Source organism: Pan troglodytes, chromosome 5 (genome assembly GCF_028858775.2).
Source record: "Pan troglodytes isolate AG18354 chromosome 5, NHGRI_mPanTro3-v2.0_pri, whole genome shotgun sequence".
Lineage (NCBI taxonomy): Eukaryota > Metazoa > Chordata > Mammalia > Primates > Hominidae > Pan > Pan troglodytes.
In genome coordinates, this window is record NC_072403.2 from 139,214,481 (window position 1) to 139,233,626 (window position 19,146).

Sequence of the window (19,146 nt, forward strand, 5' to 3'; positions counted from 1 at the left end):
TAACAATGTGGGTTGATATGGTTTGACTCTGTGTCCCCCAACCAAATCTCATGTCAAATTGTAATTCCCAGTGTTGAAGGATGAAGGAGGGGCCTGGTGGAAGGTGACTGGATCATGGGGGTGGATTTCCCCCTTGCTGTTCTTGTGATAGTGAATGAGTTCTCATGAGACCTTGTTGTTTAAAAGTGTATGGTACTTCTCCCCGCCCTCTGGCTCCACCATGGTAAGATGTGCTTGCTTCACCTTTGCCTTCCACCATAATCCTAAGTTTCCTGAGGCCTCCCAGCCATGCTTCCTGTATAGCGTGCAGAACTGTAAGTCAATGAAATGTCTTTTCTTCATAAACTACCCAGTCTCAGGTAGATCTTTAGAGCAGTGTGAGAACAGACTATTACATCGGTTCATTAGTAGCAATAAATCTATGTACCATAGGAATATAAGATGTTAATAAAAGGGGAAACTGGATGCAGGGTGTACAGGAACTCTGTATTCCATCTGCAACTTTCCTGTAAATTTAAAATTATTCTAAAATTAAAAATATTTTTTAAAAAAGAAATCAATACACTTAAAAATAAACAGACAAAGTGGGGCATTTGAGGGGGCTGGAGTAACATTAACAGCAAGAGAGAGAGAGAATCCCACCCTCCAAAATATCTAACACTACTGAGAGTGTTCTGCTAAACTAGAAATAATAGTAATTTGAAAGCTTTTAACAAGAGCCGTTCGCAGATATACTACTAGTAAAACCTCAGAATCATTTGCTTGTTATATTGTTCCTCCTATAATTCTACCAAAAACAAAACAAACCAAAAAATCCCCATAATCCTTTGAAAGTTATTAAGTCATCATAACCATTAGTAAAATATAAATGTATCTGCCATGCATGTCTAATAAACATGTAGAATCTAATGCATAATTCATATAACACTTGCCTCTGGAGTTCCTAGTGATTTCACAGCATTCAGATCAGATCCTGAAGAGAAAGTATTTTTTGCCCCACGGACAATGAGGCCTTTCCCCTCTGTCCAATTTTCCAATTCAATTACTTTTTCCAGAAGTTGTAGCATCATAACACCTGCCAGAGATGGAAGTGGGAAATCACAAATATATGAAGGTGACTGGAAAAACAGAAATAATTTATAAATCACAAGGTGTCAAGCATACTCTTAGGTCCTATATTTTATAAATATTTACTGAGTGTCTATCAAATGCCTACTGCACTGGCACTATGGAGTATACAGAAGAGGTACACATGGCAGGCCCTGCATTGTAAATGTAAATTTATTATGTGTCTATCTCTCCATTTATCTTAAGAAATCACACAAATATATGATTATGTAGAAGAATAAGAATATACTATGCTGTCCTAAGAATAAGAAAACGATATGGTAATAAGAAAAAATTATTTCTTAGGGTAAAGATAAGACATAGACCTGACTTCTCAGCAATACATGTCTCAGTCAATAAAGCTTTATGGGTATAACATGACTATGAGATCTTATGATATATTGGACATATGGTATACAGAACAAAACACAATTCCTATACTACTGACATCAGAATTAGTATAATAGGATGTTAATTGAGGAAATGAGTAATAAATACCATCTTGTTCCATGGTTAACAAACTGTCCTCTGAGGGGCTTGAGGCATACGATGGAAGTTCTTCACAGGCCTACCAACCATTGATTCTATGATTTATAGATTGTTACCTTGATATTACTCCAAAATTCTATTGGAGCTTCTTTATAATAGACAAATTTAACACAGAAAGAGCTGGGACTGGCATTTTAAGATCTAATCAATAACTTTTAGATATGCTTATCTTTGGTGATCTTCTAAGTTCATGAAGTTCATGGTTTTCAACATGACTAGTTTTAATTTCCTCTGCCTAGGCAATGCTTTAGAAGCCAATGTATAAAGATCATAACAGTGGGTTAAAACTGGCAAAAAATTTGTACCACAAGGTTCCAAAAGATGGCCCCATTAAATTATGTACACTTCTTTGGAATATAAATCCCACAATGTCAAGAACTATTATTTTCTTTGCCATTTTCTGAAGTAGCCAGGAGTGAGGTGGCTCCACAGTAAATGTTATATTAATGATACTAACTCACAAATGACTAATGCAGCTATCCTTTCTTATGGCTAATTATGACCTACAGTCATGCACCAACAATGTATCACATATACCATGGTGGTCCCAAGATTAAAATAGAGCTAAAAAATTTCTATCACCTAGTAACCATCATAGCCATTGTAATGTAGTACAATGCATTATTCACATGTTTGTATTACAGTTGCCTGTAGTATTCAGGAAGTAACACACTGAATAGGTTTGTAGCCTAGGAGCAGCAAGCTGTATCATATGGTATAGGTGTGTAATAGGTTATACTATCTAGGTGTAAGTACACCCTACAATGTTCACACAATGACAGTCACCTAACATATTTCTTAGAATACATCCCCATCACAAAGCAACAAATGACTGCACTTAAAACTGTAACCCTTTCCAAGGATGTCCTAGATGCTTTAGAAATATCGTTCTTTTGCTTTCAAGTGATTTATAGTCTAGTAAGGGAAAGAAGAAACCCATACTTTTAGTATAAGAATAAATCTGTATAGGTTAATATGGGCCTTTAATCACTCATAATATTTAAGGTTCTAAAAAACAGGCCGGGCGCAGTGGCTCATGCCTGTAATCCCAGCACTTTGGGAGGCCGAGGCGGGCAGATCACGAGGTCAGGAGATCGAGACCATCCTGGCCAACACGGTGAAACCCCTTCTCTACTAAAAACATAAAAAAACTAGCCGGGCGTGGTGGCAGGCGCCTGTAGTCCCAGCTAGTCCGGAGGCTGAGGCAGGAGAATGGCGTGAACCCGGGAGGCAGAGCTTGCAGTGAGCTGAGATAGCGCCACTGCACTCCAGCCTAGGCGACAGAGTGAGACTCCATCTCAAAAAAAGTAAAATAAATAAATAAAAAAAACAATGTTGGCCTTTGTATTAAAACCTTTCCTATGGTGCTGATTTTTTTTTAAACCTTTCCTATGATGCTGAAATGCTGGCCACGAGAATAAGAAAAATCCATACCAGTAGTTACTGTTAAACTAATCTTTTCAACTTTGCAAAGTAAACCTCAAAAGATGGAAGAGACCTTAAAGAGTATCTAACTGAATGATTTTTAAACAAGGGCCTTGAGTGCTCATTCATCCTCTCCCAATCCAACTCCACCAAATACCATTACCCAAATCAAAGCATTAGTTTTATATATTATGCATCAAAATAATATTTGTTTCTAATGAATAAAAAATTATTTGTAACTTTTCAGAAATAAATCATCACTATTGATCCAATTTAACCTTCTAGAGAAATTTTACCTTTCAATTTCTATTTTTCCTGGACTAATATTAAATTGGTTTTTATTCCCTAAACCAACTGAACATATAGAACTACAAAGTCTAATAAGGTAGTCACTAGTCACCTGTGTGTACTGAGCACTTGATACGTGGCTAGTCCAAATTGAGATGTGTCATAAGTATAAAATAAATACCAGATTTCAGAGACTTAGTATGAAAATAAAAAGAAAAATACCTCACAATTGTTTATATTAGTGACATATTGAAAAAAATATTTTGGATATACTGAGTTATAAGTGAATTGTTAAACTTAATTTTACCTTTTTTAAATTTTTTTAAACTATGGTTACTAGAATATTTAAAATTGCACATGTGGCTCACCTTTGTTTCTTACATTATGTTTTCATTGGTCAGCACTGGTATAGAGAAATCTCTCTGAATTCTGGTAAGTGGAGAGAAAAGTCATCTTGGGTTTAAAGACTCACCACTGGTAATTTACAAAGGGTTTACAGACTATTGAATTATGTCTATAGTACAACTGTATATAAAGTAGATACATGAAAATTTTGTGAGATTTTCTGAGCCTCAAATTTCAAATGCTACTAAAGATTATAATCATGAAGTGCATAACTGAAAAGGAGAGATTACTAAAATCAACTTGAAAATAGGAGTGGTGAGTATTCAACAAGGCTACTCATTAGCTCCTGCATAACACAGTGGTAGCGTAGTTCAAATTTGAGCTTCAGCAAAAATTACAAAGTACCACATGTCCTGCATCTTCAGTTCTCTTAAATATAAAATTCTTATATGCTAAGAGTGTTGACTAGAAAATAGAAGGCATTCACCAGTATCTAAGAGTTAGGGAAGATTCCACAGCTGGACAAGTGCCGTGTTTCTTCTGTAACCATGGAATTAAAAGGTTAAAAACTAACAATGATTTTATTTCAATTCACAGAAAAAAATTAAGCTAAATAATTCTTTTCATTAACAGGCTTTTCTCTTTAGTTTCAGGAACTCTTTGAAACCTCTTTCTCCTTGTTTCCTAGTAGCATTAGCTGAAAACAAATGAAGTTATTAAACAGTTAATGAATTTCAGTAGAAAATATAATCAAGATTAATTTAGATCTCCTTTTTATCAATATCTGTATTAATGAGTTTTCTGAAAACATTCAAATATCCATAATCATTAAAAGTTACTTAAAGTGTTTCTAGTTCATATTACAGAGTTGTTGTTTTTGTTATTTTTCTCATGTTCTACCAAGAGTACGAGGACTTTAAAACATTCTGTCACCACAGCAAGGATAAAAAAACTTGTGATAACAGTTTAGATTTAGTGTCATTCTTTAGGAATAAAAAGATCCCTAATACCTGAGAAGGCATTCATTTTACTTGGATTGTTCAGAGTAAGAATGCCAATGCCATTGTCTTCCTTCTGAAGGTCAATGGATCCACCAGGAAACTGCTGAAGTGTTTTTTTCACTTCTTCCTCATAAAATCCATGGGATGTACTATAAAGTGACAATCCTGTTTGATGTAGCAATTTTGTCCTTCCAGACAGAGAGGCTGTCTTCAAAAGACTTTTCGCCATTTCTGGAAAACAGAAATAAGTATGCGGTAGTATAGATGAATAGGCACTCACTTTTCTAATATTATGTGTTAATAGGCTGTAGTAATGGACCCTTCTGTTGAGTTGGGAATACTTCCCCATTTCTTTTTCTTTTTTTTTGGGACAATTTCACCCTGTTGCCCAGGCTGGAGTACAGTGAAGCTCTCAGCTCACTGAAACCTCTGCCTCCCAGCTTCAAACGATTCTCCTATCTCAGCTTCCCAATTACCTGAGACTACAGGCACCCATGACCACGCCTGGCTAATTTTTATATTTTTAGTAGAGGCAGGGTTTCACCATGTTAACCAGGCTGGTCTCGAACTCCTGACCTCAAATGATCCACCCACCTCAGCCTCCCAAAGTGCTGGGATTATAGGCATGAGCTGTCCCGTATGGCCACTTCCCCATTTCTAAAAGCACTCTTTCAGGAAATGATCAGTATGGAATTCCTTTCATTTTTCCCTCCTTCTCAAACCAAATAATTCACAAAGCATATCATTTCAGTATATATCACTAAGAGACAATGGCATAATTACAGTATATTTACTGTGCTCCAATACAATAGGAAAGCTTAGAAAAAATTCTGCTCTGTATTTTGCACCATCTCCTGCCTCTAGGTAGTCTTTTGCATCACATGCTTCTTCATTCTCCAACTCTTAACTTTTTTAAAATCTAAGAATAAATATAGTCCAAGTGTCCCCTTGGAAACAGCCTCTATGCAGAAGTGCTACAAGAGCAATCCCACTCTCTAACAGAAGTTTTATTCTTAGCATTATTCTTACCTTCTGCAAAGCTTTCAGGCAAAAAGCTGGAAAGGGTCCTAAGAAAAATGGGGAGGGAAATAGGAATGTGTGTGTGGTTTTTCTGTTCCCCAAGGTTCTGTCACTTTTCTCCTCTTAATTTTTACCTCCTGAGTAATCTCATCTCTGCCCATAAGCTTTTCTTGCCCTATGTAAACATCCTTGTTGATGTAAGATTATATGCAAAAAAGCATATAAAATATAAGTTACAGTTCAATGAATTTTCACAAGGTGAATACATTCTAGTAAACGGCACCCAAATCAAGAAACAGAACATAACCTGAAGCTCACAAGATCCTCTGTGTCACCTTTCAGTCAAAACCCCTCAAGTAAAAGTAACTTCTTGACTTCTAATACATGAGATTACTTTTGAACTTTATATAAATACTATATATTGTGTGTCTGGTTTCAATTTTATTAGCATCCATTAGTGTTACGTGTAATCAGAGTCTAAATAGTCCATTATTCTCATGGCTGTATTCTATTTGTGAACCCAAAATATCTGAGACAGGTCTCAACCAATTCAGAATATTTATTTTGCCGAGGTTAGGAATGCACTCAAGACACAGACTCAGGAGGTTCTGACCACATGTGCCCAAGGTGGTCAGGGTATGACTTCGCTTTTACACATTTTGGGGAGACATAGGACATCAATCAATATGTGTAAGATATTCACTGGTCTGACTGAGGTAAGGCAGGACAACTCTAAACTTCTGTGGGGGAGGGTGGTGGGGAGGCAGGAGGCGGATGTAGGGGAGTTCTTCCGGGTCACAGGTAGATAATAGACAAAGGTTGCATTCTTTTGAGTACCTCATCAGCCTTCTACTGAATACACAATTTAGTCTGGCTCAGTGAATCTGCATTTTTACATAAACAATAGGGCAGAGGAAGTAATCAGATGTGCATTTGTCTGAAGTTAGCAGAGGGATGACTTGCTTTTTGGGGGCAGGGGAGGGGTGTTTGAGACAGTCTGTCCTTTGTTGCCCAGGCTGTAATGCAGTGGCACTATCTCCACTCACTGAAACCTCAGCCTCCCAGGTTGAAGTGATTCTCGTGCCTAAGCCTCCCGAGTAGCTGGGACTATAGGTATATGCCAACATGCCAAGCTAATTTTTCTATTTTTAGTAGAGACAGAGTTTCGCCATTTTGGACAGGCTGATCTCAAGTTCCTGGCCTCAAGTGATCCACCCACCTTGGCTTCCCAAAGTGCTGGGATTACAGGTGTGAGCCACCACGCCCAGCCCAGAGGGATGGCTTTCTGTCCAGCACCTATGAACATAAGCTATAGGTTTAAATGTCAGAGTGAAATTCAACAGAAGTTAGTTTTAGGGTAAAGATCTTAAGGATCACAAGGAATTTCCTTATGGACAAACTGGGAAGGAGGTATGTAGCTCTTTTATCTTTTCAGCCATCTTATTTAGGAATAATATAGGAGTTAGGTTTGCCTGATGTAGTTCCCAGCTTGACTTTTCCCTTTTCTTAGTGATTTTGGGGTCTTGAGATCTATTTTCCTTTCACATATTATATAAATATACCACAATTTATCTATTCTAATCTTAATAGACATTTGGATTATTTCTAGCTTTTGGTATGACTATAGAGTAGTTATGAACATTTTAGCATGTGTCTTTTGATCAATACATACCCATGTCTGATGGGTATGTATCTAGGAATGAAATTGTTGGGTTGGTGTGCTGCGGCCCAGTCTACACTGATGATTAAACATTTATTTTGCAAGTTGGTTCTTTAAACTATCAGTAGCTTGAAATTGACCATGATGGGACTACATGACATATCAATCATGCTCTCTTTCTCTTACACACACACACACACACACACACACACACACACACACACACACACATTTACCAGTATACCACCAGTTATAATGTATGCATTTGTTCAACCTTAGAATATACTGTCAGTTTTTTAAAATAGCTATACAAATGTATATTCCCACAGGCAGTGAAAGCTCCAGTTGCTCCACAAGTATCACTTCTTCTTTGTTTTTTCTATTTTAGGCATTCTAGTGGATGGTATCTTAGTGCGGTTTCATTTTGTGTTTCTATAATGTCTAACGAAGATAAACCCCATTTTCTTATGCTTATTGGTCATTTGCATATCATCTTTTGTGAAGTTCCTGTGCAAGCTTTTTGCCCATTATTTCTATTTATTTGCCTTTTTATTAATTTGTTAGAGATCTTTTATTCTTCTGCTCACAACTTTCCTAAAACCTACAAGACATGAATCTCACATTTCTATCTCTAATTCAGCCCTTATGCCTGTACTCCTTAGTATTGCCTAACAGAAATGCAATCCCTTACCCCTCATTTCTAGATTTATCATAGGCTTCTCAAAATCATTATTTAATCCTGAACTCATACTTCACGTAAAACCCATTACTCCTTCTTCTTTCCCTGAACTATTCATTGTATCATCAACCCTGTAATCTATGCCAGAAAACCTCTAAATCAACCCAGTCTCCTTCTCTACCACTATTTGGAGGTCCGTATGCAATGGCCCTCCAAAATGGTTTCTTCCTTCTGATCTTTCCCTCTCCTATTACTAATATAGTTCAAACTTCATTACATATAATCTGGATTAATATAACAGTCACCAATTAGTAGCATACTGTTCTTTAGAGTAATGTGGATATGATTATAATCCAATCAGGACATTTCAAATTTAAGGTTTCTCAGTAGCTGTCTACCAAAAGGATCAAGTCCAAACCTTTTTTTAAATTCTTACCTAAATCCTGAATCTCTTCTCTTCTGATATCTCTACACAATCAATACAGAACACCAAATAACCAGAGTCCCACAAATTTACCATGCTATTTTATATTATTGCTTCTCCCCTATATTGTTCTTTCCTCCCTCATTAACCTGGTAAATCCCCAATCATTTTTAAAAACTGAATTTCTATATTTCCACCTAAAAGTGATTCCCCAAGTAAAGATAATCACTCCCTTTATTTATCCCAGCTCAGTATACTGCAATAATGTTCCATTTTAACACATTCCTCAAATCATTTCAATTTTTCATTTGTTTTTCTCAGTTGGAAGGATGCTTCCTGAGAGTATTCTGAGGTACATACTTTGTGTCACTAGTGGCTACAGTACTTAATACATAAAAGGTACTTACTTAATAGTTAATGAGGGAGAATGTAGGCAAGTAAAAAAAATAACTCATCAGGCAGCCAAAAGGAATGCCACAAACTTGTTTTATAGCTTTAAAAATGTATCTAATATGTGAGTTATAAAATGGTATCAGAAACTGACAGAGAACATATAAAAGTTACAATACAGTATCTGGTTTCCACTTTAAGTCACATGGCCTTCAAGTGACATTTTTACCAAAGTGTTTCCAATGAATACTTACCTGAACACACAGTGGGATGTAATCCCCTCAAACTCATATATTTCAAAAACTTGAGAACAGTATTTCAAAACTTTACCAACTAAGGTGGCTTATAACTACAATATTGAAGATACCAAGACCTTTCTTAAATCTCCTCAAGGAGACTGAAGTGTAACTCAGATAAATTGTGACCTAATGCATTATATTTTAGAGTTTGACAAAAAAAGTAGCGGGGTGCTTGTCATCTTAAAAAATGGTATCTAAGAATAAAAACTTGATGTTATTTTTCCAAGCAAAAAAAGATGTTCTAACTTGCCATCATAAATCTTTGATAGGACCTGCTTTTAACTGTCATAACTTTATTCTTTCCCTTAATTTCAAATCTGTTATCGTCTTTCTTTGTATCCTCCCTCCCTCCCATCAAAAAAGTCACCAGTTGCCAGCAGCTATGGTTACTGAATAAAGAATAATGAAAGCACTGGGTGACCTACTTAATGAATTGTGATTAATAAGGTTTGGGTCAATGTGATATACAAAACTAATAAGCAACTAATAAGGAAAGTGGTCAAATGTTACAAGTTGCAAAATATCTAAATATTTAGTATTTTCAATACTTTAATGTCTTCATCTATTGGCAATTCCATACTTCTTTTCCAAAACTCATGCAGTATAACTTATGAGACATCCTTCCATCCCATCACCTGTTCTGTCAAATTAGAAAATGATACGGTATTAACTGATTCTATGGTATTAACAGATTTTAAGGTATCTAAGGCCTCCTGAAGAACTAGAAAGCTAGAGGGAACAATGATCAAACATGATTTTGCAACATTCTAGGATATTTTCAGTTAACTCAAGGGACCCTGCAAGATTTTTAAAATAAACTTCAAAATAAAAGAATCTAATTAGAACATGGAAATGTTTAGTGACACAATAAAGGCAGAATGAAAGTTTATATCACAGATGTTCTCACCACCTAATTTAGTGCAATAATAGGTACTTTACCAGTACTACATAAAATTACCGGGCATGTAGAAGAATGAGAGGATACTGTGAAACTAAATAAAATTTTTAAATGCCAAAAATTACTGCCATATACTTAAATAATAGATTATTTAATTTTAAACAAATGATTCATTTGAAATAATGTTCCTGCAAATATTATTTTCATTCACTGAATATTATTCCCCATATTTAACTTATCTCTTTCCCTTATATAGCTCCATTACCCAAAACTGCAGTCTGGTTCAAAGCATTTCCCTGCTTTCCCAAAGGGAAGTAAAAGTTCTGTCTATGGAAAGGAAGTATTTCTGAAATTATTACCATTAGTTATCTACCATTATTAGAAAATGAGCTATCCTGGTCAAATAAACTCTCTCTTTAACTGGAAAGCAAAACTTTCCTGGGCAAGGACAAATTCTGTGGTTGAGAGTTTTCTTGCTCTAAGGCACACAGAACTGTATTTTTAAATATTTTACCCTGAAGGAGAAATAAAGTGATAAGCATAGAAAATTCAAGTCTACGGAAAATGGAAGCGGGGGAAAGCTTTACAAATAAAATGTTACCAATTACAAAGTGTGAAGTGGTTATGAAAAAAACACCAAGGATTTTAGACACTTTCTAAGTTATCACTCAAATGTAAATATCAAGTTGCCTCAAAATCTCTTAGCTAGTGGAAGCAACTTAAACTAAAAATTTCAGACTTTATTGAGAAATGCCAAGCAATGGGGCTTGAAACAAATTGGTTAACCACACTGAGGACTAAGCTCTGATTTTTTAATCTTGCCCAAATTCCCACCTAAGGGGTCTGGGGAGTCATGCCCTACAAACCATAAATTCTCATCAGATGGGTTTTATATAACCCTATATATTGTGACTTACTTTTCAATCTGACTCTGGCATAACATTCTAAGACAAGAAGAAAATATTTAACTCCTAAATACATTTCCTTGCCATACCCTGAAATTGCCCTGCGAAGTTTCTTGTGGGAAAAATCCACATTCTACAGAGCCTCCCCTTCCCGCTTTGTTTTCCTTCCTTTCTTTCCAGATCCAGGAGATAATCAACTAAGAGCCAAGCACCCTTCTAGGTCTGATAAGAAACATTTTACAACCTGCTCTCTCTGAAGTCTGCTGAGAGATTCCTCTGCACAAAAAAACTTGGTCTCCACAATCCTTTATCTTTAACCTGAACATTCCTTTCTATGGATCCCAGGTCTTTAGACAAACTCAACAAAATGTCAACCAGAAAGTTTAAATTTACCTATACCCTGGAAGCACCCCCGCTTTAAGTTGTCCCTCCTTTCTGAACCAAACCAATGTATTTCTTAAATGTATTTGATTGATGTTTCATGCCTTCCTAAAATATGTAAAACCAAGTTGTACCCCAGCCACCTTGGGCACATGTTCTCAGGACCTGAGGGCTGTGTCACAGGCCATGGTCACTCATATTTGGCTCAGAATAAATCTCTTAAAATATTCAGAGTTTGACTGTTCGCATCAACAACACCTATATTCTCATGACAGGATGTATTTATGTTTGTAATCTCCATTCATAATCATAACCCTCCCATACTCAACCATTATTCTTTCTGTTTCACCTCCCCTTTCACTACCCTTAGACCGAAGTTCAGTGGTCAAAGTCTGTGAGAAAAATAGGAAAATATACCAAAATATATCATTCAAAATGAATTCTGAAGCTTTCTTTACTTTTTTAAAGGCAAATTTTTAAAAACATAGTAACTGGATTAGCAATTAAGACAAATATTTTCAAACAGGATGGTATTCTTCATTGGATTATTTAAAGTAGGTAAGTAGACATTTAGCTGCATTCTCAGAAATAAAAACAGTTATTAGTTTCTTGGCATATGGACCATTAAATTTACATTTATATGTAGACTTTTCTGGCCAAGAAATGGGATCCAAGTGTATAGACATATATGCATATGTTAAGAGCATTTGGTAAGAGGTAGTTCTGTAGCAATTCAATGGCTATTTACTGAATTCCTATTAGTGATCACCCCATTGTTAGCGATTTCAGAGAGAAAGCATCTTTAAAAGTTTTCAGTTTTGTCAGAGAAACAAAATATGCACACATAAAGCAAAAATAACTCAAATATCTAATTGAAAATAGAGCAAAGTATCTCCTTTTATTGAGCTCTACTAGAGAGTTCCATTAAATTTAATGTATAATCTTAACTTCATAAAAGGATATCTTTTTTTTTTCCACCGGTAAACCTTTATCATGTAGTCTAAGGATTTTCTTTAGGTACAAATGAATCCAATAACATTAAATCAGTGCATGGAATTATGATGCTTTATTGCCCTTCTTTCTAATTTTTAAAATTCTAAGCAGAAGCACAACCAAAATCAAGCAACATACCAGCTCTGCTAGGGAGTAAAGTAAATATCAAATGTATATACTCACATACATACATATAAAACCAGAATTATCCTACATATGTGTAACCAGAATTTTTATGGTTATGAAACAGTGCAATACTAGTGTTTCACAGCTATATATTACTTCTATAACAAATGACTTTTGTTCACTGAGTTGAAATTTATGTTACATTGCATTTGGCCAGAAAGAAAAGAAACACAGATGTGATGAATGAAGAAAAATACCAGTTGAGTCACCTAACCAGTACTGAAAAAGTTAAGTTTCAAAATACGGGTACGTTCTATTTCTTAACCTAGATAATGCATCCACTGTTATTTCTTTTGTTGTTGTTCTTTAAATTCATCTTATACATTTTACTCTCTAGGTATGTGTGCTACATTTACTTCTCAGGAAACTTTTTCTTTTTAAATAGAAGAGTATCATTCCAAATATTGACAGATGTCCTGTTCAGGAATTCCTTCCAATCTCCTAAACTGCCAGTTGCAAAACTAGTTTCTTCAGACCTCTACTTTACATATTGCATCAGTAGCCACTAACAATAATTACAGCCTATAGATATCTGAAATTTCTTTGTTGACAAGTCTGGCAGCTAAGCAAAGGTCCTTATTAAAGGTAATGATATTTCTTAAAAAATCATGCACAACCAGAAAACATAACAGAAAGGTACATACGAGATAAGCTGTAGCATTTTAGGGGTGATCAGGACAGGGACTGCATCTTACAGCTCTTAACGCAGAATTTTACATTAAATTTTTGTGGAACTAAATGACACATAATGTGGTTATTACTATATAGGTATTATGGTACCTAGTCATCATTTTCTAAACTAAAGATAATATCTATATTTACAAAATAAGAAAAAAAGAACTATTTCAGGCCAGGTGCGGTGGCTTACGCCTGTAATCCCAGCACTCTAGGAGACCAAAGTGGGCATATCGCCTGAGGTCAGGAGTTTGAGACCAGCCTGGCCAACATGGCGAAACCCCGTCTCTACTAAAAATACAAAAATCAGCCAGGTGTAGTGGCACACACCTCTAATCCTAGTTACTCAGGAGGCTGAGGCAGGAGAATAACTTGAACCCAGGAAACGGAAATTGCAGTGAGCCAAGATCACATCACTGCACTCCAGCCATGGTGACAGAGCAAGAGACTCTGTCTCAAAAAAAAAAAAAAAAAAAAAAAAAAAAGAAAGAAAGAAAGAAAGAAAGAAAAAGAAAAAAGAACTATTTCACTGTTGGGGTTTTTAAAAAATGCAAACCCAGGGGGTGTGGCTACAAGTGAGGGTATCATAGTCAGCCAAATAAATAAATAATCTTTCACTGGCCTCTGGTCAGCTTGCCAAAGAGCCACACCTTCTCCATCACTCCTAGCTGAGGAATCTCTGCTCCTCTTCAGAAAGGGAAGGCAAGAGCTCCTTGTCTGGTTTTATTCATATTTACAAAATGGGTTTATATGCAACATAATCTCTATTGGATCACTAATAAAAATATTGACACTTTTTAAGAAATGAGGTTAATAGACAATACAAAGTCATTCTACATATCTACATATAATACATATCGTGTAAGGGTCTAGTTAGTAGTATTCTTCCTACTTTAACTATTTGAACAGATTTTCTCACAAGACTGTTAGGTGTGAGTTAAGGATAACCTGATGCATTTTCTATAACTTTCTCAGAATGAGAGGCAATTTACCCAGTAGGTATTGAGATAAGACTTGACTCACTGTGTCCTTCCCTTCTTCATTCTATTTACTGAGGATGAAGGGAACTTGCTTTCTCCCTCTCTCCCTTTCTCCCTCCTCTCTCCTCTCTGCAACCTAGGGCTGCCTTCAATTTGGGAAGTGTCCCATTCTAAGAAGGCCAAATAGCCTAGAGCTCAGGGTTCCTTAGGAATGCTTCTAGTCTAGGGAAAATAAGCTGTCAAGGTCATGTACCAGTTCAGCTAATAAACCTGGGAGGCCTACATATTCAGAGCCAAACATAGCATGCCTAGGGTCTTGCTTTTGCCTAGAATATGCCGTTAATCAGGTATGAAGATACAACCCAATGAAGCAGATACATGTGGGGCAGAGGCCACAATTTCCACCTTGATAACTTTAGAATAAAAGTGCTAAAGAAACTTGATAAGGACTTAGATGGTTCCTTTAAAAGTTTTTTTCTTTTTTTGCCTGTCTTCCATAATCCTCTGTTTAGAGGAAGAAACAAGGAGTTAATCTAGAAAATAAGGAGGAGGGACTTATAAAAGCATTAGCATTTTGTGGGAAAGTAGAATCAGTAAACAACATATCTTCTGCTCTCATTGTAAAGGGTCTGTCTGCTCTGTCTTGATACATTACCCCTCTCTCCAACATCAACACTACAGCAATTAGTATGAATGCCATCAGATCTATATCCTTTTATCCTCAAATCTTTAAAACATTAAATATTTAAGTAATAGTAGTATTTTGCCTCATTAGACATCTTTGATCCATCACTGAAATGCCAATTTTTCCAAGAAAATCTTGTAATACTTCATGTATCCTTTCTCTATTAATTCCATATTTTCTCTCTTCTCTCATTCTATTCCCTCCCACTACTGTCTCTCCTTTTCTCTCCTCCTCTTATATTCCTTGTCTGTGCCAGAAAAACCTGAGAACACTGCTTAAGCCTGCTAGATTCACTGACCCCAAGTTTAGAAATCCAATTCTAAAAATTTTATAATAGCCTATTATGTACACTTTCGTCCCAGTTCTAAATTCAGAGACTATCTTAGACAAAAGCTCAGTGATGAGATGACAAGGTGTCAGTCATTATTAACCTACTATAGTATCTAATAGTATAAAGTGAACAAAGCTTAAGATTCAGGTTCTGTAGAAGCATGTAGTTAAACGATTGGTTTATTTTGGATTTCTTCCAGAATCACAGGAAGATGAAAAGGTTCTGAAGCATTTACAATTTTATAAGCTTTCTTCAGGGTAAAACTTATGTTTAAAACTTGCCATGCAGGAAGTCTTGCAGCCCCACCGCAAAGAAGATTCAGTGGAGCTGAACAAGCTCACTACCAAGCCACTGAAAAGAGGAAAGAAAGTCCATCTGAGATCAAAGGTCGCACTTCCCATTTTTTTCAAGTTCTGCAAAGGTGATCTGTTTCCCTTTAGTGCACAGGAAATAAGTGAGATGTTCTCTAAAAGCCTTTACCTGTTTCACCTTATACTGTAATCACTAAATCCAGAAGACTAACGCAAACTCATACTTAAAAAGAAAACAATTAGCCTAGAGCACGTAATAGAAATCAGAAGCATTTGATTTCAGACTGTCTGTATATCGCCTGTTTGTAAAAGTTCTGATTCGGTTGTAGGCTGTCATAACATAAACTACCTTTCAAGGTTCATTACATGCCACCCACAACTCTCTCCCTCACACAGTCAAAATGCACAACTTTCAGTTCCTGAAATCCTTTTGATTTTTTCGCCATCTCAAGCTTTCGCATATGCGATCTACCTGTTACATTTTTGTCTTCCTCAGAGTAACTTCAAATCATCTCCTCTAACATAGGACTACATAAAGTCCCCTTATTGTCTGCTCTCACAACATCTGTATCTCTCATCACCACTCTCACTCACTCTTTGCTGTAATTAGTTTTTTAACCAGTTCTTCCCATTAGTCTTAGCTGCAAGAGGGCATTTGCAGTGCCTAAAGATAATATTCTTAAGACTAAACAGGGGCTTAAGAATCTGGCCACAAATCAACTCTCCAACCTCACAACTCACCCTGTTTCAATGCCATGCTTCTTCACAGGCTGGCTTCCCTTCCTGGAATGTTAATCATTGCAGGAATCCCCGCTGATTATACAGCCGCCTTTCAGGCCAGAACCCAATAAGAAATCAAGAAAGGATCACCCGTTCTATTACTGCGCTGCTCCCTCCCCTCGTAGATTTCACAAATATACTTCTCACCACAAGCTTGTCTGTTCCAAGAGAATGCTAGCTCTTCTAAAGAAGGAGCCCTTTGTTTTCCTTGCCCTTGTCCAGTTCCTCTGCATACCTCTAGCACCTAGAGCAACAACTGCTATACAGGAGCCCAGATGTGGGACAGAGCAAAGAACTGAGTGTTGATTTAATGTTGCCTGAAGTCCTTAACAGCCCCTTCAACCTATAACTTAACTGTGTTTTTAATCCCCTACACGTGTAATCCCTGTATGTGTGCGCAGCGTTAAAAGGATTATTGTAGCTCAAAAATTCTCCAATGAAAGAACCTCTACCAGAAAGGAGCTGCTCATCTTTCGTTCTTGAAAAGTTGGCTGCACGATACAAGTAAGAAAAGTTTTAGTTAAGCAAGACAACTTATACATAAAAGACAATTATAGAGGTCACAGGGAACATTACCTAACTTAGCACAGGGCCTCGAATGTATTCCGAAATTAAATCAGCATGTAGAAAGCAAGCCTCCTCATGCTTTTTAAAGTGTAATCTCGCGACCTCGCGGCGCGCTCTGGGAAGACCGATTCATCTCTTCCCCTCGCCCTCTTTCCCCGCCCGGCGCACAGCCGGCCCGTGGCGCTCGGCATTGCGTCTCCACGTCCAGCGGGGGGCAGGCCTGCGCGGCGCTTGCAAGGGACAAGCCGCGGAGCCGGCGAGGCTCGCCGTCTGGGACACGTTTGGAGAAGCGAGCGGTACAGTCCATTCCACGGCGACATTTTAGGATTCTCCCACTGACAACACTAAACTGAAGCGTTAAGACCAACCCTTACGACCACTTACCGTCGCAGGCCACGGTGGTGACTTCCTTTTCCGCTCCCCTACACACGCTTTTCCGTTTTGCGTGCCTTTGTTTCCGCTCCCCCCGGGACCATCGTGCGCCCCTGTCCTCCGTTCTTGTAGGTCCTCTCCTCTTCTCCGCGTCTTCTCTTTTACTATCCCACGCTCCCCTTTCCTTTCTCCGGGAACTTTATCCCGTTCCTCTGCCGGTTCCCGTGACCCCGGAAATCCCGCTCCTGCCGCGAGGCGCCCTCCGCTTCGCGCTCCCTCGTGTCACGAGGGAGCCAGGGTGGGCGGTCTCCTATTGTACTTGGCTTTTGAATTTTCGCTTTTGCAGCACAAAGGTAGGGCTGGGAAAGGAGGCTGCCGAACCGTGCTTGTTTTCGCTCCGATAAACGTGAGAAAAAGTGGAGGTGAAGAAGCCAGTGTAGGCAAATAGCGAGAGGGGAGAGGACAGAAAGGTACCGAAGGTCGACATTTTTTAGGTATCTTATCCAAGTTATTGAGGGGAATGGGTATTTAGCCAGTTTTTTGTTTGTTTGTTTTTATCCGAATATCCAGTGTGTGTCTTGAATGTGTGAATGTGACGTGTTTATAAAGCTCAGTAAGCTTAAAATTCCGTGCCAATACATTTTGTATGCCGCAGACAGGAAGTGCTTTGGAAGACCCTTGAAAGGGGAGGTGATTTTACACCAATATTGAGATCATTTTGTCAGAGTCGTGGGACTAAAGGTAGACCTTAGGTAGTCGATGTCAAAGATAAGCGCAGCTGGACGTTAAAGCGGTGAAAACATTCAGTTAACTACTGACAGGAAAGAGCTGAGCTCTATTTCGATTCGTGCAGAGATCATCTGGGCATTTTTAAAGGGACGTTTTAAAAGGAGAAAGGGGATATGCGGGCGCTCAGTAGAGAAAGTGAACCTACAGAGTTGTTAGTGTAAATGTGATTAGGCCAGCTGTGTGTTTGTGTGTGCGCGTGTTTTAACAGTTACCGCAGGATTCTATCCTCCTACGGAGGATTTTATCCTTCTTGATTACATTTCAAAGGAATGACTCTCTGGTCCTTGAGAGAGAACTTCTGAGTGGCAAGAAATAAGTCTTTACAATTGCAAGCCCTTTAGTAAACGTTCTAAGAAAGGGATGTCAGAGACCTATCATCAGTTGTGTGCTGGTTACATCACGTAGTTAAGCTTTCTGAGGCAGTCGCCCTGGGCACAGGGCCTTATGCTGCTAAAGCTTGCTAGAGTTTGGTCAAGTCTCTGAACGCAGGGGTTTAGATGGGATGGTCATGTTCCTGGAGTTCTGCAGTGGTCATAGGTATGATTTGAATAAGTACAGGGAATATTCTAGTCGGAGGAACAGAATGTGCCAACGCGCCGAGCAGGAAGGATAGTTTTACGGTACGGAGATGTGTATGATAGGGAATAAGTGGGATCCCAGTTTGGACTAATTGGAAGAAGTCATTATTAGAAGTACTGTATTTAATTCTAGTTTGTTATAAAATGAGACTCCAAGATCACTGAGCCATTTCACTGAGACTCCAAGATCACCCCAATGCTAGGCTAATCTCCATGGCGCCTAGATCTATGCCCACTCCATTCCCCATGTTGGTCCCCATAGTTTCAGGCACCAGGCTCCAACACCAGGTTGGTCCCTACAACCTCAGTCTCCAGGTTGGCACCAGTGGATATAGGCTTTAGGTCCACTGACTGCTGGTCCCTACAGCCCCAGGTTCCAGTGAACCCAGGTTCCAGGCCTGCTCCAACAAACCCAAGGTCCAAGTCTACCCCAGTAGACCCTGGCACCAGAACTACCCCAGAGGGCCTAGCCTACAGGCTACCACCCACAAACCCAGCCTCCATGATGGCCTCTGAAGAATCAGGCTT

At 38.0% G+C, this 19,146-nt stretch overlaps 1 protein-coding gene across 9 annotated transcripts in view; it reads right to left on the reverse strand.

Moving 5' to 3' along the window:
- The window catches only part of ECHDC1 (ethylmalonyl-CoA decarboxylase 1), a 55,867-nt gene extending 37,292 nt beyond the window's left edge, over nt 1–18,575 (reverse strand). For 2 of the 9 annotated variants that reach the window (XM_063812025.1, XM_063812020.1), the window contains exons 1-3: nt 16,889–17,282; nt 4,725–4,946; nt 933–1,075 (exon numbers count right to left, since the gene is read on the reverse strand). In XM_063812025.1, the coding sequence (XP_063668095.1) occupies nt 933–1,075; nt 4,725–4,944 (363 nt within the window). In that variant the 5' untranslated portion in view covers nt 4,945–4,946; nt 16,889–17,282. 9 annotated transcript variants of the gene reach the window in all.
- Between the last annotated feature and the right edge of the window lie 571 nt (nt 18,576–19,146).